The sequence below is a fragment of the Garra rufa genome, chromosome 22 (genome assembly GCF_049309525.1).
Source record: "Garra rufa chromosome 22, GarRuf1.0, whole genome shotgun sequence".
Classification (NCBI taxonomy): Eukaryota; Metazoa; Chordata; class Actinopteri; order Cypriniformes; family Cyprinidae; genus Garra; species Garra rufa.
In genome coordinates, this window is record NC_133382.1 from 15,971,436 (window position 1) to 15,996,720 (window position 25,285).

The 25,285-nt window shown below is 34.3% G+C and overlaps 2 protein-coding genes across 2 annotated transcripts in view; both read right to left on the reverse strand.

Annotated features, from left to right (window-relative positions):
- mrtfba (myocardin related transcription factor Ba) overlaps window positions 1-10,193 on the reverse strand; it is a 60,729-nt gene extending 50,536 nt beyond the window's left edge. Inside the window, exon 1 of the mRNA XM_073827833.1 lies at window positions 10,083-10,193. The gene's annotated coding sequence lies outside the window, so the exon portion shown is untranslated. The remainder of the gene's footprint in view (window positions 1-10,082) is intronic.
- A 1,792-nt stretch (window positions 10,194-11,985) lies between these two features.
- ercc4 (excision repair cross-complementation group 4) lies at window positions 11,986-23,212 on the reverse strand. The gene is made up of 11 exons (XM_073828450.1): window positions 22,791-23,212; window positions 18,841-19,021; window positions 18,546-18,741; window positions 18,246-18,453; window positions 16,194-16,374; window positions 15,966-16,088; window positions 15,770-15,877; window positions 15,110-15,689; window positions 13,364-13,456; window positions 13,167-13,279; window positions 11,986-13,068 (listed from the first exon to the last, which is right to left on the reverse strand). The coding sequence occupies exons 1-11, from the start codon at window positions 22,965-22,967 to the stop codon at window positions 12,338-12,340; spliced, it is 2,691 nt and encodes an 896-aa protein (XP_073684551.1). The 5' UTR covers window positions 22,968-23,212; the 3' UTR covers window positions 11,986-12,337.
- Between the last annotated feature and the right edge of the window lie 2,073 nt (window positions 23,213-25,285).

Sequence of the window (25,285 nt, forward strand, 5' to 3'; positions counted from 1 at the left end):
GAACAAAAGCCAGAACCAAATGCCATAAAGGCAGTGTTGTATGAACTCTTCAATGAACTCTTCACTATCAGCGCTGAAGATCGTTCATCAGGTTAGTTTCAGTTTAGTGAACTGTACGCGTCACATTACATCTCACATCCAAATGTCACATGTCTTTATGGGTTGTGTGTAAAGCACGCACAGATTCCTGAAAACAACTGTGAATGAACCTAATTAAGCAATTCCGGAACAAATCATGGGACACATTATCCGTGTATTTTCCGGGATGGCTGTGTGAAAGAGGCAGAATTTGACGTGCCACTGGTCTCTTATATTAACGTCGTTTGGAAGCCTGTGCAATGATGTAGTTTCCTGACATCTATCGACTGAACAGGGTTTTCTCGACTTGTTTTCGTGTTGTTGTTGCTCAACAATAGCATGGACGCGATGTTGTCGGGTTTGACAAAAGGAGGGTGGGACTGTGTTTGGTGCTCTGGGTGGTGACTGAAGGCGGTGACTTGAGTAGATCGGACGTCACGATTTTACGGAAGTCACAGCGGTTCGTGAAAAGGAACAGCTACTTTAAACAGGCTCTGTGCAGTTTGCTGTGGATTAACTGTTTTGAAACTTATATGGTAGTTACATAGCCCCTGGATATCAGTTATCATGAAGAAAGCCAGAAAATTTCGATTTTGACAATATGGGACCTTTAAAAACAATGTGTATTAATGCCCTTCAGTGGTTGAAACAAGATACTTTTTGATTTTCATTCATGTTTACTTCCTGCTATAACTAGTAAAGAGGAAGAGATGATCGGACCGGTTCACATGCCGCTTGAACTGGGGGGCTACAGTGATCTGTCACGACACATTAAACGGTCACAAAATGGTATTTATTGTTTGGATAAAAAAAAAGACAACATTTGAAAGCTGAAACTTTGTTTCATGCCTTAAATAACCTGCTCTGTTTCATCTGTTGGCACTCTTTGCTCCATGGTATATTTTTAGTGGGGTCTTTGTGAAGGGTCCATTGATATGGATTACTTTTACAGTGTCTTCATAAACTTTTTGAAGATTGGAAAGAGGGGTGAGGGATAATTAGGGGTGTGGGTTGGTTTAAATTTGACACTGAAACCACCAGTAGGTGGCAGCAAGTCCCTGTCTTACTGAATGATTCACTGAACCATTCATTCAAACAATTTGTTTAAAACATCTGATTTATTTAGAAACAAAGCAAGTATGTTTGTGTGTTTATGAACGGATCATTGAATCATTGACTCACATGATTCATTCAAAAACAGATTCATTCAGGCATGAAACACTGCAGTGTTGCTCTGAGATGCACAAATGTTCTGCTCCAGCTATGTTTTGAACTACTTTCATTGGCAAATCATAAAAAATATCATAAAATGTGGTAGCTAAAAACTCACTCAGTATTAGGGATGGTTCGATACGTGTATCGGTACCGTTCGGTTCTCGGACAAATTCCAAATGGAAGTGATCATCCCTATCACCTTTGTGGGAGGACTTAGGGCATGTGCAGGTCATAATGTAGTCGTTTGCAATGCACTTGGCGAAGGGAGCGATGTTATTTCCTCATTATCTTCAGCTGGGATGTTTACGTGACAACACAGCATGGTCTCTGTCAGCAGATGTCGCTGTCACTTCAAGTCGAACACACCCGCGTCTGTCAGCACTAAGCAGATTCGCTTAGTCCCCCTACAAAGGTGATAGGGATGATCACTTCCATTTGGAATTCGTCCGAGAACCGAACGGTACCGATACACGTATCGAACCATCCCTACTCAGTATCAAATATTTTATTAAGTATTCTGACACTAACGATTATTTTAGTAATCGGTTGATTAATCGAGTAATCAGATAAATAAAAATAGACCTAAGTAAACAATAACCTTTAAAATGACTCAAATTACATGTACAATGGCCGAGGCAATAATAATTCAAATAAAAGCAAGTAATCATATGATTTTATTAAACAAAACTGTTAAAGTACATAATGTATTATAAACAATAGAGCTACCGAACATTACGCATTATAACAAATGACTGGCGATTGTTTTCACACTTTACTGTGCAATCTACAGTACTCAACATTTGACGTGGATCAAAAAAGTTTATCAAAGTAGATACGAATGGGTATTGTTTGTTTTGGCTTTTGGACAACTTTAAAGAAAGGTTTTGATCCACTTCTACTGACTACTGTAATCCAGGTTTAATATTCACTGAACAACATTTAAGTCAAATGTCCACTTACTCTTTAATACACGTACTTAACCTACATGCATGTAAATAATTAACAGTGCATATTAAACCTGCATCTAGGGGTGGGAGAAAAAACAACCCACAACACCCAACTATCACGATTATTTTTGAAACTATTTAAAAATCGATTGGTTTACCTCAGAACGGATTTATATTTAATTATTTTTCTATCCCTAAGAGGTGGTGGGGAGAAGTTACCGCTTTCATACCAAGAGAGGGCGAAATGTATAAATGCGTTGCACTTTAAGTAGCACCGCGCAGACGATCGGCGTATGACATCAAAGTACTGCGAGAGCCATTTGAAAGCATGCAGAGCCATCTGCTCTCTCAGGGCTCCAGGTGTTTTGCGACCATTTTTTCTGCCTTTGGGACAAATTTTTGTGAGAGCGCTGCCATTTCTGTTGCATATGAGAAATATCTAATGACAAACGAAACGAAAACGGCAAATATATTGCTGCAAGATATGCAAGTGAGAATCATTCGAATTCTGCCCAGAATATAAACAGCGTTGACTTGCGTCAGAAAACCAGAAGTATTAATGCTAACTATAACCATCGTGTTGTGGTAGAAATAATAATACATTATTCATTTCAGGGTTTGTACAACAACCTTTGAGAGAGAAATTCAAGGACCTTTTTAATGACTTTCCAGTATTTAACATAACTATTTCCAGCACTTTAAAGCTCTTAAATGATCCAATTTGAATGTCATTTTAATGGGATGACCAAAATATACTTTGTGTATAAACAAAGTAAAATTAGTTTTGCCGGGAAAACATAACTAAAACGATTTGCAAAGTAACACAGCACTATATTTTATTTCAGAAAGTACTTTTTCTATTCATTTTGTCAAACATTTTAATCATTTTAATAAATAAATAAAAATCGCAATACATATCTGCACCCAAGTATCGTGATAGTATTGAATTGGGAGGCAGGTGTATAGTCCCATACCTACCTGCATCGCATATATTTTTTAAAGGTGCCATAGAATGCATTGAGAGAATATTTTAAATTGTTCTCTGATATCTACATAGAAGGTATATGGCATAGGAAAGGGCAAAAAATCTCCAGAAACGGTTTTACAGGTCAATTTACAACCCTAGAATTTGTCCCTAGAATGAAATGCTCTGTTATTGCCTTTTTTGGAAGCTTCATGAACATTAACGATCTCTGCTCTGATTGGCTGTTTCAAAGAGCTGCTCATCTCTATAGCTGGCACATTGACAAAAATATATATATGATTAGGAGCTCTAGCCGCTTTTAATATGTGGTTTGTTGAATCTGCCGTTTTGAATCGCCGACATTTAAGTCTCATTACTGTGATCCATGCGCTCTGTATAAAGTTATAATGCAGAGGGAGGGAGTGCTTACTTACCACACAAGTTCAGCTGCTTGACAGTGATACTCGGGATCTGTAAATCATTCGCCATCATCAGCGCAGTTATTTCTCCATCATTCACCATCATCATTGCAGTCATCTCTCTGTTTATGTGGTAAGTGATATCTTTTGTACTGCAATGTAACAGGCTAGCGCTAGCATTAAGCTATCCGTGTCCCTTCAGTGGCTTGCCTTGTTTTACTGATGTGCTGACGTTACCGATGATTGGGCGATGCAAATGTTGGAGGCGTAACTATTAAATAGGGCTGTGCAATATGGACAAAATAATCATATTGCGATTTTTTATTTTTTTTTTGCTTTTTCAAACAAGCTACATACATACATTCTAAATGTATTCAGTGCACAAGAAGTGCATAAAACATTTCACCATGAAAAAACATAGTATTAAGTTTAATAAACAAAACTGTAGTAAAACAGTCTTTAAAACAGGCAACATAAAATAAATTAGCCATTTTACTTGTTTTCCCGGTACTTTAGCCTACTTTGTGTAATAACGAAAACATTAATTTCAGTGGAAAAATAAGTCCAAAACTCTCTATTTTAACATTTTGAGGGCTCTACAATGTTTGGCTTTTTTTTTTTTTTTAATAGAAATTCTTATGTGTTTTAATTTTTCTGATAATCAAAAAGCATAAACATTTATTTATTTTTAATCAAATGAAAAATAAACCCTTTTAATTTTTGGCAAACAAACAAATTTACTGTTAAAATCAATACATGAAAGAAAAATTATATTCAGTTTAAAACGTTAAAATAATAATTAAGTGGTTAATCTTCTTGTAATATTTATTTTTTTATCATATATATTGTTTTATGTAAATTATTTAAATAGGAATATATAAACACCTACATTATACTGTACAAAAGTAATACAAAACTAATATTATTCTGTTTCATGTTAAACCGTACTTTTATTTTGACAGGTTGCAGTGAAGTTTCTGTCTGTACAGTATATGATATGATGCTAGTTTTCTCAAATGAAACGGTAAAAGTGAAACTCACAGCAGCTTTTGCGATTGAGTGTATCTGTTCATGTGAGATGCAAATACCAAAAATTAGCAGGAGCGTCACGTGTGCTTCAGTCTGCATGTAGTAAAGAAATAAAACGCGTCTCCACCATTCATACATACAGAAGCAAACGGAACATGCAGGATTCATATTAAAACGGTCTTTTTGCTTTTCAGTTTTCACAGACACTAGTCCATATCACGATTTGAATTAGGTGACAGACCAACTTTTGTTTTATTAATCCAAAAATCGACGAATTACGTGGCATTCCGCGCTATAGTAAATTAGGTTTTTATGAATGGAGTCCGCGATCCAGTCGTGTTTTCTTGGAGGAGACATTGTAATCACGCGACCATGAAGATACAGAAATGACATGCCTTCGTGTAAATAAGATAAATAACATAAGGCAATTTAGTATGTTTAATAAAAGAACTATGTATAGACCTGTTCTATAGGAAAGATAACCTTAAATGACTTCTATTGTGATCTGGCGCTATATCGAAAATAAAATGAACTTGACGTTCAAGGGGGGCGGGGGTGCTGTTGGGGGGATAGATAAAATCGCAGCCTCAGGCCGTGTTCACACTTGGCGTCTTTTTTGACAAGAAAAAGTTGACTAGGGCGTTTTTTTAGGAAAAAAAAAAGCTGGCAGCGTTCTGTTACAAAAAGCAGCCGAGTGTGTCTTCTGTTGCTATAACAACAGCTGCAACAGTAGCGTAGTGCTGTGTGGTGAAGAAATGTTGAGAAAGAGCCTCTTTGTGATGTATATTATGATAGAGTTGTTTACTCATATCATACAACTCCTTGTGCTCCGAAACTAGTACGATAAGTTTATCTACCGGCAACTTCTCCATTTTTTTCTTGTTGTTTTTGTTGTTATGGAATCGATAGGTCCCGCTACTCGCTTGTCATTGGTCAGCTGTCAAAAAAGCGCTTGACGTAGGGCGTTTTCTTAAAAAAAGTTCAACTTTTTTCAACTTAAAAAGACGCTCTGAGCTGCAAATAAAAGACGCCGGCGGTGGCGTTTAAAAAAAGCGCTAGGGCTTTTTTGAAAAGACGGTTTACTCCATAGGATTAGAATGTAAAACAGACGCTGGCAGTTTGAAAAAGGACGGCAAGTGTGAACACAGCCTTATGCGGTTTAGAAATCGCATGTGCTTAAATCGCGATTTTTTTGCGATTGCGATTAACTGCACAGCCCTACTATTAACGATCCCGGGGATGTTGCGTAATAGTCGGTGTTATGTTGGAATTTACCTATTTTTCGGTGGTCTTTTGCAAACACTAGATTTATATAAGGAGGAGGAAACGATGGTGTTTGAGACTCATGGTATGTCATGTCCATGTACTGAACTGTTATTATTTAACTATGCCAAGGTAAACACAGTTTTCCATTCTATGGCACCTTTAATTGAATCGTAGTGTTTGTGAATTCACAATACCATTATGCTTTATTATGATTTTTAAATTGTTTAATATATCATGCAGCTTTCGAAAACAATCTAATAATGCGTTTCATGGATTCCCGTCTGTGGATTGTGCCACATCCGGTATATTGCCAGTAACTCAACATGGGCAAAATGCAAACAAGGACTTTTTTAAACTGAGTACTCAAATTGAATTGAGGAATCGTGACAGCCCTGTATTATAGTAATAAATAAATATCACACACCTCTACTTGGAAATTTGTTGCATGTACTGTCAATGAAATTACAAAAATGGTGAGAGAATATTAAAAATATCTTCATTTGTGAATCAAAGATAAACAGAAGTCTACTACAACTGGAGGGTGAGTAAAGGGTGAGTTTTCAATGACTAATAACCATCATTCAAAAATTACAAACCAAAAAAATGCATTCAAAATCAAGCTGGAATTGCTACAACTCAACATTTCATTTCACGGATTATGTTTGATCTTAAAATGGATTATATTTTACAGGATTAAAATGTCAGCAAGACAACACTGTTAAAAACCTACAATATAACATCACACTATGCTTCTTAAATCAAACCAATATAATGCTTCAACATCAATAAACCACAACATGACTTCAAAAACTAAACTAGTTCTTGTTTCATATCTGTTGCAATAAGCATTGTTCTAGTAAGGAAGTTACAACACTCTTGGTTTTCCTCTAGGAAGGTGTGCCCTCGAGCTCTAGTTCTCCATTCAACCTATTAGCACAATAGCTTCTCCTTCACAGTGGCCAACATTTAATCTGTCTCAAGTGGCTTTAATGTCAGGGATCTGAACCCGATTCTGCTGAGACAGCATACTATGAGCCATGACTAAATACTCTGGAAAATATCAAACTCCAATTAAAAAGCTAACCCAGATGCTTGATCCTTTTCATGTGTCGTGCTGGAAACACAAGCAATGATTTCCATGTGTTCATCAAAGAAGAATAACAAGGTGGGCTGGCACATGATAAATGTTTAGTTTACTTCGGCCCAGTACTTGTGCTAAACTTCCTCTATGGGTTAATGACAAACTTTAAGATTAGCTTTTTACGAAAGGTCCATTAATAATTGTATGAAGGGGATCAATAAAATGTATCCTATACAACTGTCCATTATGAAATGTCAAAAGTTTACATACACCTTACAGAATCTGCAAAATGTTAATTATTTTACCAAAATAAGACGGCTCATACAAAATGAAGTACCCACCTGAATAAGATATTTCACATAAAAGACGTTTACATAAAGTCCACAAGAGAAAATAGTAAAATTTAGAAAAATTTTAAATTTAAAAAAATATAAAAATGACACTGTTCAAAAGTTTACATACACTTGATTCTTAATACTGTTGTTACCTGAATGATCCATTTTTGTTTTGTTTTGTTTTGTGATAACTGTTTATAAGTCCCTTGTTAGTCCTGAACAGTTAAATCCTTCAGCTCCCACAAATTCTTTGGTTTTCCAGCATTTTCATGTTTTTGAATCCATTCCAACAATGACTCTATTATTTTAGGACCCATCTTTTCACACTGACGACAACAGAGGGACTCATATGCAACCATTACAGAAGGTTCAAAAACTTGCTGATGCTTCAGAACTAAACTCAATGTATTAAGAGACGGGGGTGAAAACTTTTGAACAGAATGAAGATGTGTACATTTTTCTTGTCTTGCCTCAATATCATATTTCTTTTCATTTAGTACTGCCCTTCAGAAGCTACAGAAGATACTTACATGTTTCCCAGAAGTAATTTACCCTGATCTTCAAATAAAAAAAGTAAAAGTTAAGAATCTGAAGTATATCTAAAAATCAGTGTTATTTTAGTATTATTTACAAAATATTTATTAATATCTTGAGTTAGCTTTTGTTTTTATATTTTCAGTTTTTCATTTTAATATCGTTATGTGCTGTTGTCCTGTTTTTTAAATATATATATATTTCTATAGTTTTTTCAGTTTTAATTTTAGACAATTTAGTTCTTCAACTCTAACTTGAACTGTTTCAATTAGTTAGCAAGGCAACATTTTTGATTTTCACACTGCAAAAAATGCTTTTTTTACTTAGATTTTTTTGTCTTGTTTCCAGCCAAAATATCTAAAAATTCTTAAATCAAGAAGGATTTTCTAGACAAGTAAAAATTATTATAAGTCAAAATTAAATGAGTTTCTGCTTAGAACAAGCAAAATAATATTCTTTCAAAAAGAAAACAAGATTATTTTTCTATATTTTTACCCCATTGGCAGATTATTTTGCTTGTTTCAAACAAAAACGCACTTATTTTAGACTTGTTTTTTTTTTTCTAAAAACAAGACGATTTTTACTCATCTAGAAAATCCTTCTTGATTTAAGAATTTTTACATTTTGGATGGAAACAAGACAAAAAAATCCAAGTACGAAAAGCATTTTTTGCAGTGCATATGTAGCTTTTTCATCTAATGTTTTTCATAGCGAACAGCTGAGACTACAGGACAATCCTGATAAACATTCTTTATCTCTGTATTTATAAGAAATCTATACAAGTGGATACAAAACTAAATTTGTGCATGAAACCTACAAATAACAGCAGGTGAAATGTTGATTTGGTTGAAATCAAAAACACATTACAGAGCATAAATCTTGCATAAGGCACTACAGAATTTGATTTCAGACATTTATGACTTGCGGTGGCAAGAAGTGGAGATGCCAGGAGTAGGGCTGGGCAATTAATCGAAAATTAATCGAAATCGACATTTAGAACCGATAATCGATCAAATTTTTCCAGGTAGATTATTTCAATTACTTTCCCTTTAAAAACACTACCACGTGTGGAGACACGTGTCCCCGCTCCATTACGTTACATTATTCCTCTGACATGTCCATGGAGAGCTTAAACCGTATTAATACAGTACAAAGTATTTACAGAATATACAAGAGTAATTTTATTTAGAACAAACACTGCTTATTTTCTACTTTTAATATGAAAAACATTGAAAATAATTTATTTTGTTTCCAAAAGTGCAAGTTATTTATTTTCACTAATTTAAGAAAAATGTGACTTTTCGTTTTAAGCAATGTGTGCTTTAATTTCAGTTGTTCAACACTGATGTTCAATAAATAATCATAGATGGTAGATAGTGTGTTTCCTTCAATTATTTTAAAATCAAGTAATGCACCCTTCATTCAAAAATTTCTCACTTGTAATATGTGCGCATATTTACTGTACAAAACTTGTCAGTGAACTATGAGGGCAAAAAAAAAAAATTATATAAATATAATTTTATTACTGAAAAAAAATAATCGTTCATTAATCGTAATCGAGTTAAAATGTTCAATTAATCGAGATTTTGATTTTAGGCCAAATCGCCCAGCCCTAGCCAGGAGTGTAGTCTAAGAGCTTCCCATATAAAGTTACACCTGTGTATGACTCACGAGTTGTCTGAAGACTGCATATCTATTAGGTTGTTTACTCTAATTCACATGGAGTTTCAGTTTCACCAGCAAAGTCAATGAGACACAAACAGGATGCAAAAACTTCCAGTGTTTAACCTTTCTGCCATGCAGATGATTAAATCATCAGCAGACCCTTCCTCCTGGGCCTACAGTGTCTGACACCGAGGGGCTCAACATGTAAACCCTATTGCCTTAGCATAGAGATCATGTAAAACAGCAGCATTGTTCAACAAACATCACAACTCAATGTTTACAGGCAATACTGTAAGTTAGCATGCTAGTAGTCTACAGCAAGTATCTAATTGTTCGCGACATGCGAGTAATGTAAAGCACAACCAAGAATATTCACTATATCGTGTTTATGTTTTAATTTTATCGTGTATACCTCGAGTGTACATGACAGTCATGCTCCGTATTTGTCACTGGCTCAATCCTCACATCAGCAAACAGGCTAGCACAAGAACTCCAACGCTAAACATTAAATATCTTACTGCCATATAATGATATAATGTCGCTTCTTACCCTGTTTCCTAGAGCTGTGTCTTGCTTGCTTGTCGTAGCCCCTTGGTCTAATGCTCCATAACTGTCCTTGATGTGGTCACCCATGTATCCAGGGATTGATTCTGTTTTTCTTTGGGACTGAAGTTTTTTTTTTTTTTTTTTTGAGGAAGTAAGATGGCCGCTGTTGGTCTGTTCGTCTGAACTCAGTGACGCAAACATACGTGTTATGGGCCAGTTACCATCAGGGGGCGCTAGTGTTCCGTCTGTCTTTTTGTATACGGACCCCACAACCAAAAACACATTTAAAAAGCATTTAAGTATTCAAATCTTTGATGTTTACGAAGACCTTTTTATTATCTATTGAAACCCACAATAATATTTAAAATATCAGTAAGCTTAATATACATAAAATCTTCATTAAGTGGACACTTGCAATCGGGAGAAGGCTGTTGAAATTTTTTTTGCATTTTATTCCATTGTATTTAAAAATATGTTTTAGGTTTTTTTTTTAAGTTCAAAAAGAAATGTGCAAATTATTAAACTTTACGTAAAGAAAAAAAACTACTACACCCCTACATTTACGATCAGGACATATTTATGTGTCTACTACATCTACTACATGGTGAGTAGATAGGCCCCATAATTTTAAGGTAAATGTGTTCAAAAGTATGAAAAATCTGTGTGTAACTTTAAAGAACTTCACCACCGAACACCTTTTTTCTATAATTAAAACTAGTTCTTTGGGAGTTATTCCATAACGTTTAGGTTTTATACATGTTCAGAACTGTGCTAGCTAACCATGTGCTGATTAGCATCTTTGAGCTAGGTTTAAAATATCTAAAATTGTCACTACCGACACAGCTTCTTTAAAGTTTCAGTAGTGACATCTTTGTTTTTTTTGGATGTTATTCCATAAAATTGTCACTACCGTAAGAGTCACAACCAAAACATGTCATTGTTTCGGTAGTAACAAAGGGGTAAAGTATTTTTACTTTACTCAAGTAAATTTAAAAAGTAATGTTTTTCTTCGGGAAGCTTTTACTTCACTACATTCCAAAGCCTAATATTGTACTATTTACTGCACTACATTTCGTAAATAAAAGTTGCTGTTTTTCTTTACATTTGATACTTAAGAACATTAAAAATTTATTTTCTTGTACTCATATTATGTTTCTAATATGATATGATTAAGTATTAAATGATATTTAGTATGAAACATATTGCGGCTACCAAAACATTACTGTCATTACCGAAAATGTGCTGTTACGAACAAAACATGAGATGTTTTGTCAAAAATAAAGTATATTGAATTATCAGCTAAGATGTTATGATAGTGTTTGGTTCAATGCATATTAATAAATGTCATAAATCACACTTGAAATATTGTTAAAATTGTAACTGTTATTGATTTACATCCGAAAATGTTTTAATAAAATAGAAAAATATATAATTACAAGCAAGATGTAAGCAAAATCTTAATAGGTCAATATAACTCTTCTAATTAAATGATATATTACGGTGTTTCAGTAGTGACAAATTTGGGAAGAGGACAAATATTCCATAAATAAACTTTATGAAAATACAATACGAGGAATTAACTGAACAATTACTAGACATGTGTACCTTGGATATTATATGCATACAAACATTTCTAGATGTTTTCAACTCTGACTTTAAAACCAATTCAGTAGAATGGCCCATAAAATTTAATAAAAAAATGTATTTGTGTTTGAATAAAAAATGCTGTTATTTTTACATAATGTTATTTAAAGGTACAGTTAACTCCCCCAAATACTTTTTGTTCTTTACATCTCAGTCACTATTCACTTTCATTGTATGAAAAAAAAGTCAATATGAAAGTAGTCAAAAAAAATTAGGGGTGAATAAATTACAGAATTTCATTTTTGTGTTGAATACACAGAGATAATTGGTGAAATAATTTATTTTAATCATGATAAAAAAATTTGGAAATTTGCCTCCAGCCAATGAAAAAATTCAATACCACACATCTAATAAGCAAACTGCATTTGAATTTCTACAATACCAAAAAAAGTTATCTGGAATCTTACCTATAACTACACGCATTGTCAAAAGTCATTTCAAATCACAAAGTTTGATTCTAACATACAAGATATTTAAATATTTAGAAATACATTAATTCATTCACTGCATCTTATCCAACAATTTCCTAATAAATATTAATATTAATCCCTTTTGACACGGCACAATTACCAAACCTGAGATTACAGCACAAGTGCTTTTCTTCTTTACGATATCTACTTGTTTTTTTGAACAGGCACCACATCCATGGCATTATGCAGGAATTCATAAAGCTGCCTGGCGTTGCTACTACTCCCCAAAATCTCACTGAGCTTTTCCTGACTAAATGTTAGAAGATCAGCCAGACAGGAAGCATGTTTTATAAGACACTTGAAGTTTTTCACATTGACTCCAGGCATACGAAGCAAGAAGTCGTAAGGACCGGGATTGTATAGGTCTGCCGATTCCATCACCGTCTCTGATTCCGCAGTAACGGCCTGAGCTGTGGCAGCGTCAGGCTCCGGACGGCCTTGTTTGAGCTCTTGAAACAGCTCTGCGGTTACATACGGAGACGGGCACCAGAGTAGCCTCAGACGAGGGAAATGCAGAGTGAGAAGGGTCAGTTTGGAGGTGACGTCACTAGCAGAGATCTCCTGACGAAAGTCACTACGGGCCACCAAGGAGAAAGGCTTTGCGGGGTCAAACTCGATAAGCAGCACGGGACGGCGATAGAATCGACTCATAGAGAGGCACTGTGTGTAGAGACGCCCACTCTGTAGGGAACCAATGAGGTCACTGACACTTTTGCGCTCTACGCAGATCTCAGAAGTCAATATGTAGTCGCCGACCTCTAAGGTGACCGGTTCAATATCGAGGCCACGTTGATGCAGAAGGGAAGGAAGCTCACTGCGAAACTCCCGCATGTCGACTATGATCCGCTGAGGCTCTTTAACCTCTTCACGACCGCCTGATTGAACAAACCAACCATTTTTCAGTACATTACATATGTTGAACTGACACAAACCATATAGTATGAATACATCAGGTGGAATAGTGAAGGTTCACCTGCTTTGCGGGTGTTGGTGGCAGCACTGGCAGGTTCATGACTGCGGACAAGATCTAGGTTGGTGTCTTCTCTACCCTCTCTTTCTTCTGGCACAACCATGCTGGCCTTTTCCCTATTTTAAAAAGAAAAACAGCTTTTAAAATAAACAGTGTCACAAAAAGGTGAATGCAGGATATATAGGAAATATTCTGTGAACCTTATGAGGTGCTCGAATGCTTGTTTTTCTTTGCTCAGGACTGTAAGATACCTCTGTTCTTCTGTCGAGCCTCCATATATAAGAAAATACACACTAAACATAAGGGGAAAACAATCAGGAAAGTTAAATATTATTTATATAAGAATAAATAATGCAATACCATTTAAAGTCTTACGGAAATTAACCATAGTTTTACTACAAATAAAACCAAAAAAGTATGGTAACCACAAAATAACCATGCTTTTTCTACCATAATTTAACTATGGTATTTGTAAAAACAAACAAACAAACAAAAAACTCTGGTTATACAAATGATAATCAATATATGCCCCCAAAAAAACCAAGGTTACTACACTTTTACTATAATCAAACCATGGTTAATCAAAATAAAAGGAAAGTTTGGGGAAGTATGATTTTTGTTTCTTTTTTAAATTTTAAATTAATACTTCAGCAAAGATGCATTAAATTGTACGGAAGCCCGTTTCCGCCAGTAAATTAAAAATTATAAAATTTATTATCTCACAATTCTGCCTTTTTTCTTAGTATTGCATGATACAAACATGCAATTGCATGTTATAAAGTCAGAATTACGAGATATAAACTTGCAATTGCGAGTTATAAAGTCAGAATTGTGAGATATAGTAGCAATACTGACTTTTTTTTCAGAATTGCATGACAAACTCACAATCGTGAGATAAAAACTCACAATTGAAAAAAAAAAACCTCACAATTCTGACTTTTTTCTCAGAATTGTGAGATATAAACTTGCAATTGAGTGTTAAAAAAGTCATAATTGTGAGATATAAACTTGCAATTCTAACTTTTTTTCTGAATTGCGTGACATAAACTCACAATCGTGAGATAAAAACTCGCAATTGAAAAAAAAAAACCTCACAATTCTTACTTTTTTTTAGAATTGCATGATACAAACTCGCAATTCTGACTTTTTTTGGAATTGTGAGACATAAACTTGCAATTGAGTGTTATAAAGTCAGAATGATGAGATATAAACTTGCTATTCTGACTTTTTCTTCCAGAATTGTGTGATATAAACTCACAATTGTGAGATAAAAACTTGCAATTCAAAAAAAAAAAAAAAAAAAACTAGCAATTTTGTCTTTTTCTTGCAATTGTGAGTCCGTATCTCGCAATTCTGACTTTTTCTCAGAATTGCATGATACAAACTCGCAATTGTGAGTTATAAAGTCCAATTCTGAGGGGGGGAAAACTGATCTGTTCTTAGAATTGCAAGTTTATATCTTACAATTCTGACTTAATTTGTAATTGGTTGTTATAAGGTCACAATTCTGAGAAAAAATTCACAACTGCAAGATAAAAAACTCCCATTTCTCAGAAAAAAATCTGAATGGTGAGTTTTTATCTTGCAATTCTGAGTTTATATCTTGCAATTGCGAGTTTATATTATACAATTCTGACTTTGTAACTCGCAATTGTGAGTCTCATAATTCTAAGGAAAAAAAGAATTACGAATTTGTATCACTCATTTGTGAGATTAAAAAGTTGCAATTACCGTTTATATTTTTTATTGAGTGGCGGAAACGAGCTTCCATAAAATTGATCGAAAGTCACAGAAAAAGACATGTTACAAAAGATTAGTTAAAAAACATGGTTACTACACTTTAACTATAATTAAACCATGGTTAATTTTTCATACATAAGTTTGGGTATGTATGATTTTTTCTTCTTAAATTAGAAATTGAATTTTCTCAATGCCAATGTACACACCGTAGAGGTTTTCCTGGTCTGCTGGCTTTGTAAATCTCAAGCTGCCGGACAAAACTGAGTTCTGCATCATACAGAACAACAAACATGGGGTCAACCTCATGCAACACCCGTGTCAAACTGTAAGGGTCGCTGCATCCCTTCAGTGGGTGAATAACAGTCAATGGCTCTTTAAGAATGCCATAGTAGTCATCGGAAGAAACATCAAGAAGAATCTCTTCTTCCTCTTCCTCCTCCACCAACACCTCTTCAGCCAACCCTCCTTCATCTTCACTGTTCCCAATTAGGTCCTTTTCAGCTCCATCTTCCTGCTTCTCCATCTGAGAGACTCTTGACGGTCTCTCAGCCTTTGTTGGTCTCTTCAAATTAGTTTTGTTTTTTTTCGGCCGCCCATTCTTTCCTTTGCTCCTAGCAGAGTCCTTCTTAGGCCAGCCTTTGTCAAGCTTCAGTAAATCAGGCTGAGGTTCTTCTTTTCCAATGGTGCGTGAATAAAGGCGATTCAATAGGTGTTCTGCTCCTTTTTGGATATATTCCTTCAGCTGAGCGCATGTTCTGTCATCACTGGCGCATATTAACACACGGCCTGGTGTACAGACAATAAATTTAACTTGATGCTTTGCATATGAATGGTTTGTGAAACACTTCACTGTTAAACAATTTTACCCGGTTCATGCTCAGAGCTGCTGTTTTCTTTTTCAATCTCCTGTAGGACCTCTGTTAGCGCTTCCCACTTTGGATTTTTCTCAAGCACAAGCTCTCTTTTTGGAGGGGCTAGTTTTATACATAAACAGGAAAGAAGATTAGAAACAAGTATGTAAACACATTTTAGAAGAAACACTACACTTAAAACATACTGTACCTAGGGAACGTTGTTTCTGGTCAGTTTCTCCAACTTTCAGTTTCTTCTTTGACTCCTGAATGCGATACACGCGGCTGCGAGCATTTACAAACATTGATGTGCTCGAGTCCAAGAATAACCAACCTGATTCAGAACAGGAAAGAAAAAAAGAATCAGTTGACCTTTACTGACTATAATCTGTTCTATTTCTGAAGAGTTCAAATAGAGCAACAGATCAGCTGATTATACCTGAATTACTACCGAAGCTTTTCTGGCTGGTTCTCAAAGACTCCAGCAGATTGAGGAAGGTGACACAGTCATATTGAGTGAGGTAGAGAAGAAGGGTTCTTAAAATCTTCATGTCTTGAACTAGAGATTTGGTCCTGGACCCCAGCTGATGCCACAGTGGGTCAAGATAATGACGAATTGTCTACATATGGGAAAACATGGTCAGCATCTCACAATTTACACAAAATGAGCAACTCATGTCAAGTTTGTGTGTGTGTTATTCATTTATTTCATTTATCTTTTTTGTTTTGTTATTTTCTTTTATTTTTTTAATTGTTCTGTAATAATTGCCTATATATACAGTTGAAGTCAAAAGTTTACATACTCCTTGCAGAATCTGCAAAATATTAATGATTTGACCAAAATAAGAGGAATCAAACAAAATGCATATTTATAGTAGGTCATGAGTTCCTTGTTTGTCCTGAACAGTAAAACTACCCACCGTTCTTCAAAAAACTCCCTCAGGTCCCACAGATTCTTTGGTTTTTCATCATTTTTGTGTATTTGAACCCTTTCCAACAATATCTGTATGACTGATTTTGAGATTCATTTTTTCACAATGAGGACAACTTAGAGACTCGTATGCAACTTAAGGTTCAAACGCTCACTGGATGCATTCAGAGCCCGGGACTTTTAAATGGAATGAAGATTATTTTGCCTAATTATCATATATTTTTAGTACTATTTATTTAGTACCGCCCTTCAGAAGCTACAGAAGATACTTTCCCAGAAGACAAAATAAATTCAATTTACCCCGATCTTCGATGCATTGTGTTTCTTTCTGAAGCATCAGTGAGCGTTTGAACCTTCTGAAATAGTTGCATATGAGTCCCTCAGTTGTCCTTAGTGTGAAAAGATGGATCTCAAAATTGTTGGAAAGGGTTCAAATACACACAAATGCTGAAAAACCAAAGAATTTATGGGACCTGAAGGATTTTTCTGAAGAACAGCGGGCAGTTTAATTGTTCAGGACAAACAAGGAATTCATGAGCAACTATCACTAAAAAAAAAAAGCTGTGGATCAAGAATCAATGCATGTAAATTTTTGAACAGGGACATTTTTTATAAATTCAATTATTATTTACTCTTGTGGACTATGTGTAAACATATTTTATGTGAAGTATCTTATTCAGGTCAGTACTAAATAAAAAAATAACATGCATTTTGTATGACCCCTCTTATTTTGGTCAAATAATTAACATTTTGCAGATTCTGCAAGATGTATGTAAACTTTTGACCTCAATTGTATTTGTCTAAGCAATACAATCCTTTTTAAAATTATTATAAAAGCAAATAATTTATGTATATCGATTAACATAATTATCATTTAGAATATTTATGTAAAACTACTATGAAAAATTACATACAATAACTATGATTACTGCATTTTAAAAAAATATAAAAAAATACTGTTAACTATGAATAAGTAAAAAAAAAAAAATATATATATATATATTATTTAATATTATTGTAATTTATAATATTTATTTGTAACTAACAGTAATAAATATAATCAAATTCACAGTTCACCCCAAAATTAAAATTCATTATTGAATTAATCAATCTCATGTCGTTCCAAACCTGTAAAGCCTTGGTTCATCTTCAGAACTCAAATTAAGATATTTTTGATGAAATCTAACAGCTTTCTGACCCTGCATAGACAGTAACGTCACGGTACTTCCTTGAACGCGCATGAAAGACTAACACGGAAGAGAGAAAATTGATGAATAAAGTTGTTATTTTTGTTTTCTTTGAACACAAAAAGTATTCTTGTAGCTTCATAAAATTAAGGTTGAACCACTGATGTCATAAGGACTATTTTATCAATTGTGATCAGTGTGAGCAATTAATAATGACAGATTAATAATAATCCCTTTAAGACCCAAAATCTAAAATCACAAAGTAAAAATGCAACAAAATTAAGTAAATTCAATTTTGACATATGAAATGCTGTATTATTATTGTTGTTGTTCATTTGTTTTCCATTGTATACCTTATAATATAATTTCTCACCTTCTCAAAGGAAGTGCCCAGGCTGTTCTCCAGAGAGAGGTCTTCTGCTTCCAGAGTGGGATTGTAGCGCTTCAGCTCTTTCAAGCAGGCGTTCATAATGTCCAGAATAGAGCTCTGAATGGCTCTCATCGCTGGGGTCAGAGACACATGCAGCTCCACCACATCTGGCTTGTGTTTGTCCAGCGTTGTGTTTACTGATGCTTGAAATCTAGCATATAAGGTGTTGCAAATACACTTGATTTATACACAACAACTACACAGAGCAATATCTATAGAAAAAATAAAAATAAAGTGTCATACCTTGGCCAAAGAAAGAGCTTCTTCACAAACAGGTTTCTCATGACACGCTCGACTTTACAGAAGCCAGAAGAGAAGGATGTTGCTTTGTCCGTAAAGGCCTTGATAAACCCAGTCTTGTTTTTCTGCCGATAAAGTCTCAGAATAAAAGCCTCCTGACAAGACTCAATGATCTTATGTGCACGATATACCAGGATTCCTGTGCAAATATGAAGGAGAATTTAGTCCAGCAACACAACATCTTTATAGATCATTTGTAATGGACACAGCTGTGCTTTTCCAACAGCCTTCCACTGACCTGTTACAAGGTTAGCAGGAATTCTGTCCGTAAGGAAGTCCACCACTAGGATGCGGCTGGTCACAAAGAGAACTCCTCCTTTAGTGTACACATTGTATCTGTCATTACTATGGACATCACTAGTCACAGTCTGGGGAAGATGGCTCACACCTTCAGCACGGAGCTGCTCTGTAAAATATTCCTTCAAAAGGCACACACATTCATCACAACTTGCATCACTATTATTGAATCATTTTAACCCTATAAAGCCTAATGTATCATATTTGGTGAATTTGTGAATGTTAAAGGTCTCCAAATTTAAATGTAAGTATCAAATATAGCTGCAAGCAGCAATTACGGGGCCAAGCTGCCAAAAGGGCTGCGGGAAGAACAAAAGCAGCAGACATTGAATGAAAGTGAAAAATGGCCAGTTCAGAATTATTGGCCAGAATGAGCTAAGAATAAACAGAAGTTCAAATGAAAATGAAAGCAACTTAATAATAAACGAATAATAAACGAATCAAAACAGCATAACGCTACGCACAATTGTATAAAGTTGCACCATGCGGGACTCGAACCCACAACACAATTGGCTTCAAGCTTTGGAGCCAGTGGCTTAGCAGAGTGTGCCACTCAGCTGACCCACAGTCAACTGGCTCCAGAAGAGAGCTTTAGGGGTGAGAATGAGCTTACAAAAGAACGACTTAACGTTGTTACAGATTAGCATGCTAAGCTAACTTAATAATAAAGTAGCTTATGGTTAATCTGATAGCTAAAGAGCCACATTAAAACCAATGGCAACTAATTAGCACGCTAACCAATTTGTATGCTAAGCTAACTAGCATAAATCAACAAACACAGGCACGGTCAACTTTGGAGAGGTATTTTTCAGGAACGGTAATGAATATCACAAATCTGTTTAGTCATTTCTGTGCGTCTCGGTCCAAAGATCATAAGACCAGACATTGGACAAAATTGGGACAAATTTGAAGAAGGGAGTAGAGGAAAAACTGTTTTGCATTCACTTCAATATGGCTGACGGTCACATTTTTGGAAAATGACAAATGAGACGCTGGCGCTGTCTTCAAACTTCTGAGGTACCTCCAGGACATTGTGTTTATGATGCCTAGCGATTTTTGCGCAGATATGTCAAATGGTTTAAAAGATATAGCAATTTATGTCACATTTCAAAATGGCGGACACACGGTTCAGTCGGTCCAGGCATAATTGATATCCTCAGATTCGGCATGACCCAAGGAATCCAGAGACATCAATATTGATTTTCTGACAAACCATTCAAAAGTTATAAGCTATTATATGCTTTTTTGCTATCTCATGACCCATAGGTGGCGCTATTCCCCAACTTTCGCATGGACCCTCAGACCATGGTGCTAATGAAGCATACCAAGTTTTATTTTAATTGATCAAAGTTTGGCAGAGATATAGCCTCTGAACCGATTTTGGGTCAACCGTGTTAACTTTGCGACATCATAACTTTTGAACAAAGATGACTAAAAAAAATTGGTTTAGTCTCATCTGTTCAGCTCCGTCCAGAGATCATCTGAGCCAAATTTGAGAAGAATTGGATCAACTTTGAAGGAGGAGTAGCAAATAGACTGATTACTGTACTTTTCAAAATAGCCGCTACTGTAATGGGTGGAGTCTTAATGTAAGGTATTGAATGTGATCAGCGTGATGAGAGGAATCATGTGTACAAAGTTTGATTTTTCTAGATTTAGGGGTTCAGGAGTTATTAGCATTTTAATGTTGAATTTTTGGACTAGTGGTGGCGCTATAGAGTTGATCCTAGGGACTCCAAATTTGGTCAGATTACTATTTATGGTCATGACTATATTTGTGCCAATTTTCATCATTTTCCTATATTGCTTTCATAGGGCTGCCATAGACTCCCATTGGACGAGAAGAAGAAGAAGAAGAAGAAGAAGAAGAAGAAGAAGAAGAAGAAGAAGAAGAAGAAGAAGAAGAAGAAGAAGAAGAAGAAGAACGCCTACAGATACAATAGGGGCTCTAGCCCTCCGGGCTTGACCCCTAAATATGCTATAGCAGGCTTTTGATGAAGGTTTACTTGTCTGAATTATCACTGTATTGCATTCAGCTATGTTTTGATTTCCATATTTTGATTATAACATTTTAATATCATCTTACATATTAAGTGATATTATTGGAAGTTACAAAGTGACAAATGATATTTACAAACATTTAATGTGCATAGACTGCTGTGCTGTATCTTACTTGTTGGCCTTTTAAATAACAAAACCTGCACAAAATTGTATATTTGTGCTCAATTTGGGCCTCTGAATACAGAAATTTCGCATGTTCAGGTTATTAAAAATGGATTGTGTACTTCACAGAAAGTGCACTCTTAACCATGAACACTAAACACTTGAGTATGGAGAAAAACAGTTCAGTTGCTTATGGCTTCCTGTTTTGACAATAAACAAACTGGATTTTTTTTTTTTTTTTTTTTTTTTTAACTCTTGGATTGTTTAAAACTTCAGTGCCACTTAAACTATGATTTAGACTATTTACAGAAGAACATTAGCACATTACCGCTTTGGTAAATCACAATTATGACATAAAAACTCTATGTCAAAAAGTGAACTATGACAAAATGTCTAAATTGTAACATTTTCCTTAGTTTTATAATTTCAACCTCGATAGATATCGAGTCAAAAATTATTTCATGTAAAGAGAAGAAGAGATTGCATACTCACAATCATAATTATGAGATAAAAGTGGAAATTATTAGATATAAATTTGAAATTATAATATTATATGAAAAACTCAAAATAAAACAGGTGTTTTTTTTATTTAGATAAATATCAGGAAGTCAGAATTCTAAATAAAAAAAGTGTTTTTTTTTATCATTTCGATGGGAGTTTTTATAATTTGGATAAATATCAATTTAGAAAGAGATAAAAAGTCTAAATTATTGCATACTCATAAGTAGTAATTATTACATATAAAGTTGAAATTATATTATATGATAAAACTGAGGTGTTTTTTTATCATTTAGATAGATATCAGGAAGTCAGAACTGAATAAAACAGGTGTTTTTATAAATACAATAGATAGTCAGAAAGAGTTTTAATTTCCATAAGTATCAAATCAGAAAGAGATTAAAAATTCTAAATTATTGCATACTCATAACCATAATTATGAGAAAAGTAGAAATTGTTAGATATAAAGTTTAAATTGTGCTCTTATATGATATACCCCTGAATGAAACTGAAGTGGGGTTTTTTTTTTCAAGCTTATATTTTACGTCAGGCTTTACAGGCTTAAACATGACAATGCAATACATATAATTAAATTCTTTGTGTGTGGTGTAGATGCTATATCTTTTATAGCATTTCATTCAAGTTTACCACCTATTGTATCACTGTTTAGGTCCTTTGTAATTCACATATGAGCATATATATGTGACCCTAGACCACAAAACCACTCTTAAGTAGCAGAGGTATATTTGTAGCAATAGCCAAAAATACACTGTATGGGTCTAAATTATATTTTTTTCTTTTATGCCAAAAATCATTAGGATATTAAGTAAAGATCATGTTCCATGAAGATATTTTGTAAATTCCCCACCATAAATATATCAAAACTTAATTTTTGATTAATAATATGCATTGCTAAGAACTTCACATGGACAACTTTAAAGGTGATTTTCTCAATATTTTGAAATTTTCAAATATTGTCCACAATAACAAACCATACATCAATGAAAAGCTTATGTATTCAACTTTCAGGTATAGATCTCAATTGTAAAAAAATGACCCTTATGACTGGTTTTGTGGGTCACATATAACGCTGAATGCATAATATTATACTAGAATTAGGCTAGCTAAATGTAACACACCACTGTCACTGTTTGATTTGGCATGTCAACGAACGCTATCCTCTTACTGTAGATCAGTTACAGTGTAACAGGATAAATCAGCCTGACCCACCTGTTCAGGAGTGGTTGTGTTTAATAAGAGCACCAGACTGCCCTCCTCTGAATACACTCTCATGAAGTGTAAGAGAATGCGGTCGATCCCGAGCCCCTCAGCTGTGACCAGCAGTCCGTCTGTGCTGAACAGACTCAGAAACATCTCCGTCTCATACTCCAGCAGCGGGCTCGCCATCTTCTTAAGCGACTGATTAAAATAACGATTCAGATTTTACGTACTGAAATACTGATTCATTGTCTAGTTTGTTGACATTAATACAGTTCTACTGCTTTGTTTCAGGACGCTCCAAAGAGTAACCCTTCCATTTACTGTCTATGTGTAGCTGGTAGTGCACATAAAATAACAGGACTGAGCAAAATTATTTTTGTTTATGTTATTTCATAACATTATTCCTTCACATTACACAAGTTTTGCTCGTCTTCGTTACTGTTTCAAAAAGGCGTATTGTGTCACGTGATATCCCGGTGTTTAGCACGTTAATTCGTAGTGGCGCCATCTGCTGCACTGGAGGTAGAACACAAAAGCCCAAGCAGCACTTTCGGTCCAAGTACTGTAGGTAGTAATTTCGTACGTTCAGGTTATTAAAAATGAAAAGTGTACTTCACAGAAAGTGTACTCCTAACCATGACCGCTAAACACTTGTTTATGTAGAAAGACACTTTACATGCTTATGGCTTCCTGCTTTGACAACAAACAAACTTTTTTGGAAACTCTTGGATATTTTTAAAACGTCTATGCCACCTGAACGACGATTTAGCCTATTTGGTAAAGCACATTATCGCCACATAAGACAGTTTTTGATAATAAAAAGTCATAAAAACATAAACAGTCTACGTCAAAAAGTCAACTATGACAAAATGGCTAAATTACAGATTTTTTCTTATTTTCATAATTTTGAGGTTTAGATTATGAGATACAAAGTCATAAAGAGATAAAAGTGATAATAAAGATGTACACAGCATTACAAAATATTTCCATTTCAGATTAATGCTGTTCTTCTGAACTTTCTATTCATCAAAAAAAAAAAAAAAAAAATCTACTCGGCTGTTTTCACAGAGATGCTTCACTTGCTTATGGCTTCCTGTTTTGACAACAAACTAAATTTTTTGGAAACTCTTGGATATTTTTTAGAACTTCTATGCCACCTGAACGATGATTTAGCCTATTTAGTAAAGCACATTATCACCACATAAGAAAAAAAGCAATGCTTTGATAATAAAAAGTTATAAAAACATAAAAAGTCAAGTCTACGTCAAAAAGTCAACTTTGACAAAATGGCTAAATTATATATTTTTTCTTATTTTCATAATTTCGAGGTTTAGATTATGAGATACAAAGTCATAAAGAGATAAAAGTGATACTAAAGACGTACACAGCATTACAAAATATTTCTATTTCAGATTAATGCTGTTCTTCTGAACTTTCTATTCATCCAAAAAAAAAAAAAAATCTACTCAGTTGTTTTCATAGAGATGATTAACTTGCTTATGGCTTCCTGTTTTGACAACAAACAAACTTTTTTTGGAAACTCTTGGAAGCATCTCTGTGAAAACAGCCGAGTAGATTTTTTTTTTTTTTTTTTTGATGAATAGAAAGTTCAGAAGAACAACAATAATCTGAAATAGAAATATTTTGTAATGCTGTGTACGTCTTTATTATCACTTTTATCTCTTTATGACTTTGTATCTCATAATCTAAACCTCAAAATTATGAAAATGTGAAAAAATTGTATAATTTAGCCATTTTGTCATATTTGACTTTTTGACGTAGACTTGACTTTTTATGTTTTTATGACTTTTTACTATCAAAGCATTGCTTTTTTTCTTATGTGGCGATAATGTGCTACTAAATAGGCTAAATCTTATATAGGTGACATTGAAGTTTTAAAAATATCCAAGAGTTCCAACAAAAAAAAGTTTGTTGTCAAAACAGGAAGCCATAAGCAAGTGAAGCATCTCTGTGAAAACAACCAAGTATTTTATTTTTTTTAATAAATAGAAAGTTCAGAAGAACAGCATTAATCTGAAATAGAAATATTTTGTAATGCTGTGTACGTCTTTATTATCACTTTTATCTCTTAATGACTTTGTATCTCATAATTTAAACCTCAAAATTATGAAAATGAGAGAAAGAAAATGTATTTAGCTATTTTGTCATGGTTGACTTTTTGACGTAGACTTGACTTTTTATTTTTAAAGCATTGCTTTTTTCTTATGTGGCGATAATGTGCTACTAAGCAGGCTAAATCTTAGTTTAGGTGGCGTTTAAGTTTTAAAAAATATCAAAATGGCTAAATTATACAATTTTTTCACATTTTCATAATTTTGAGGTTTAGATTATGAGATACAAAGTCATAAAGAGATAAAAGTGATAATAAAGACGTACACAGCATTAAATATTTCTATTTCAGATTAATGCTGTTCTTCTGAACTTTCTATTCATCAAAAAAAAAAAAATCTACTCGGTTGTTTTCACAGAGATGCTTCACTTGC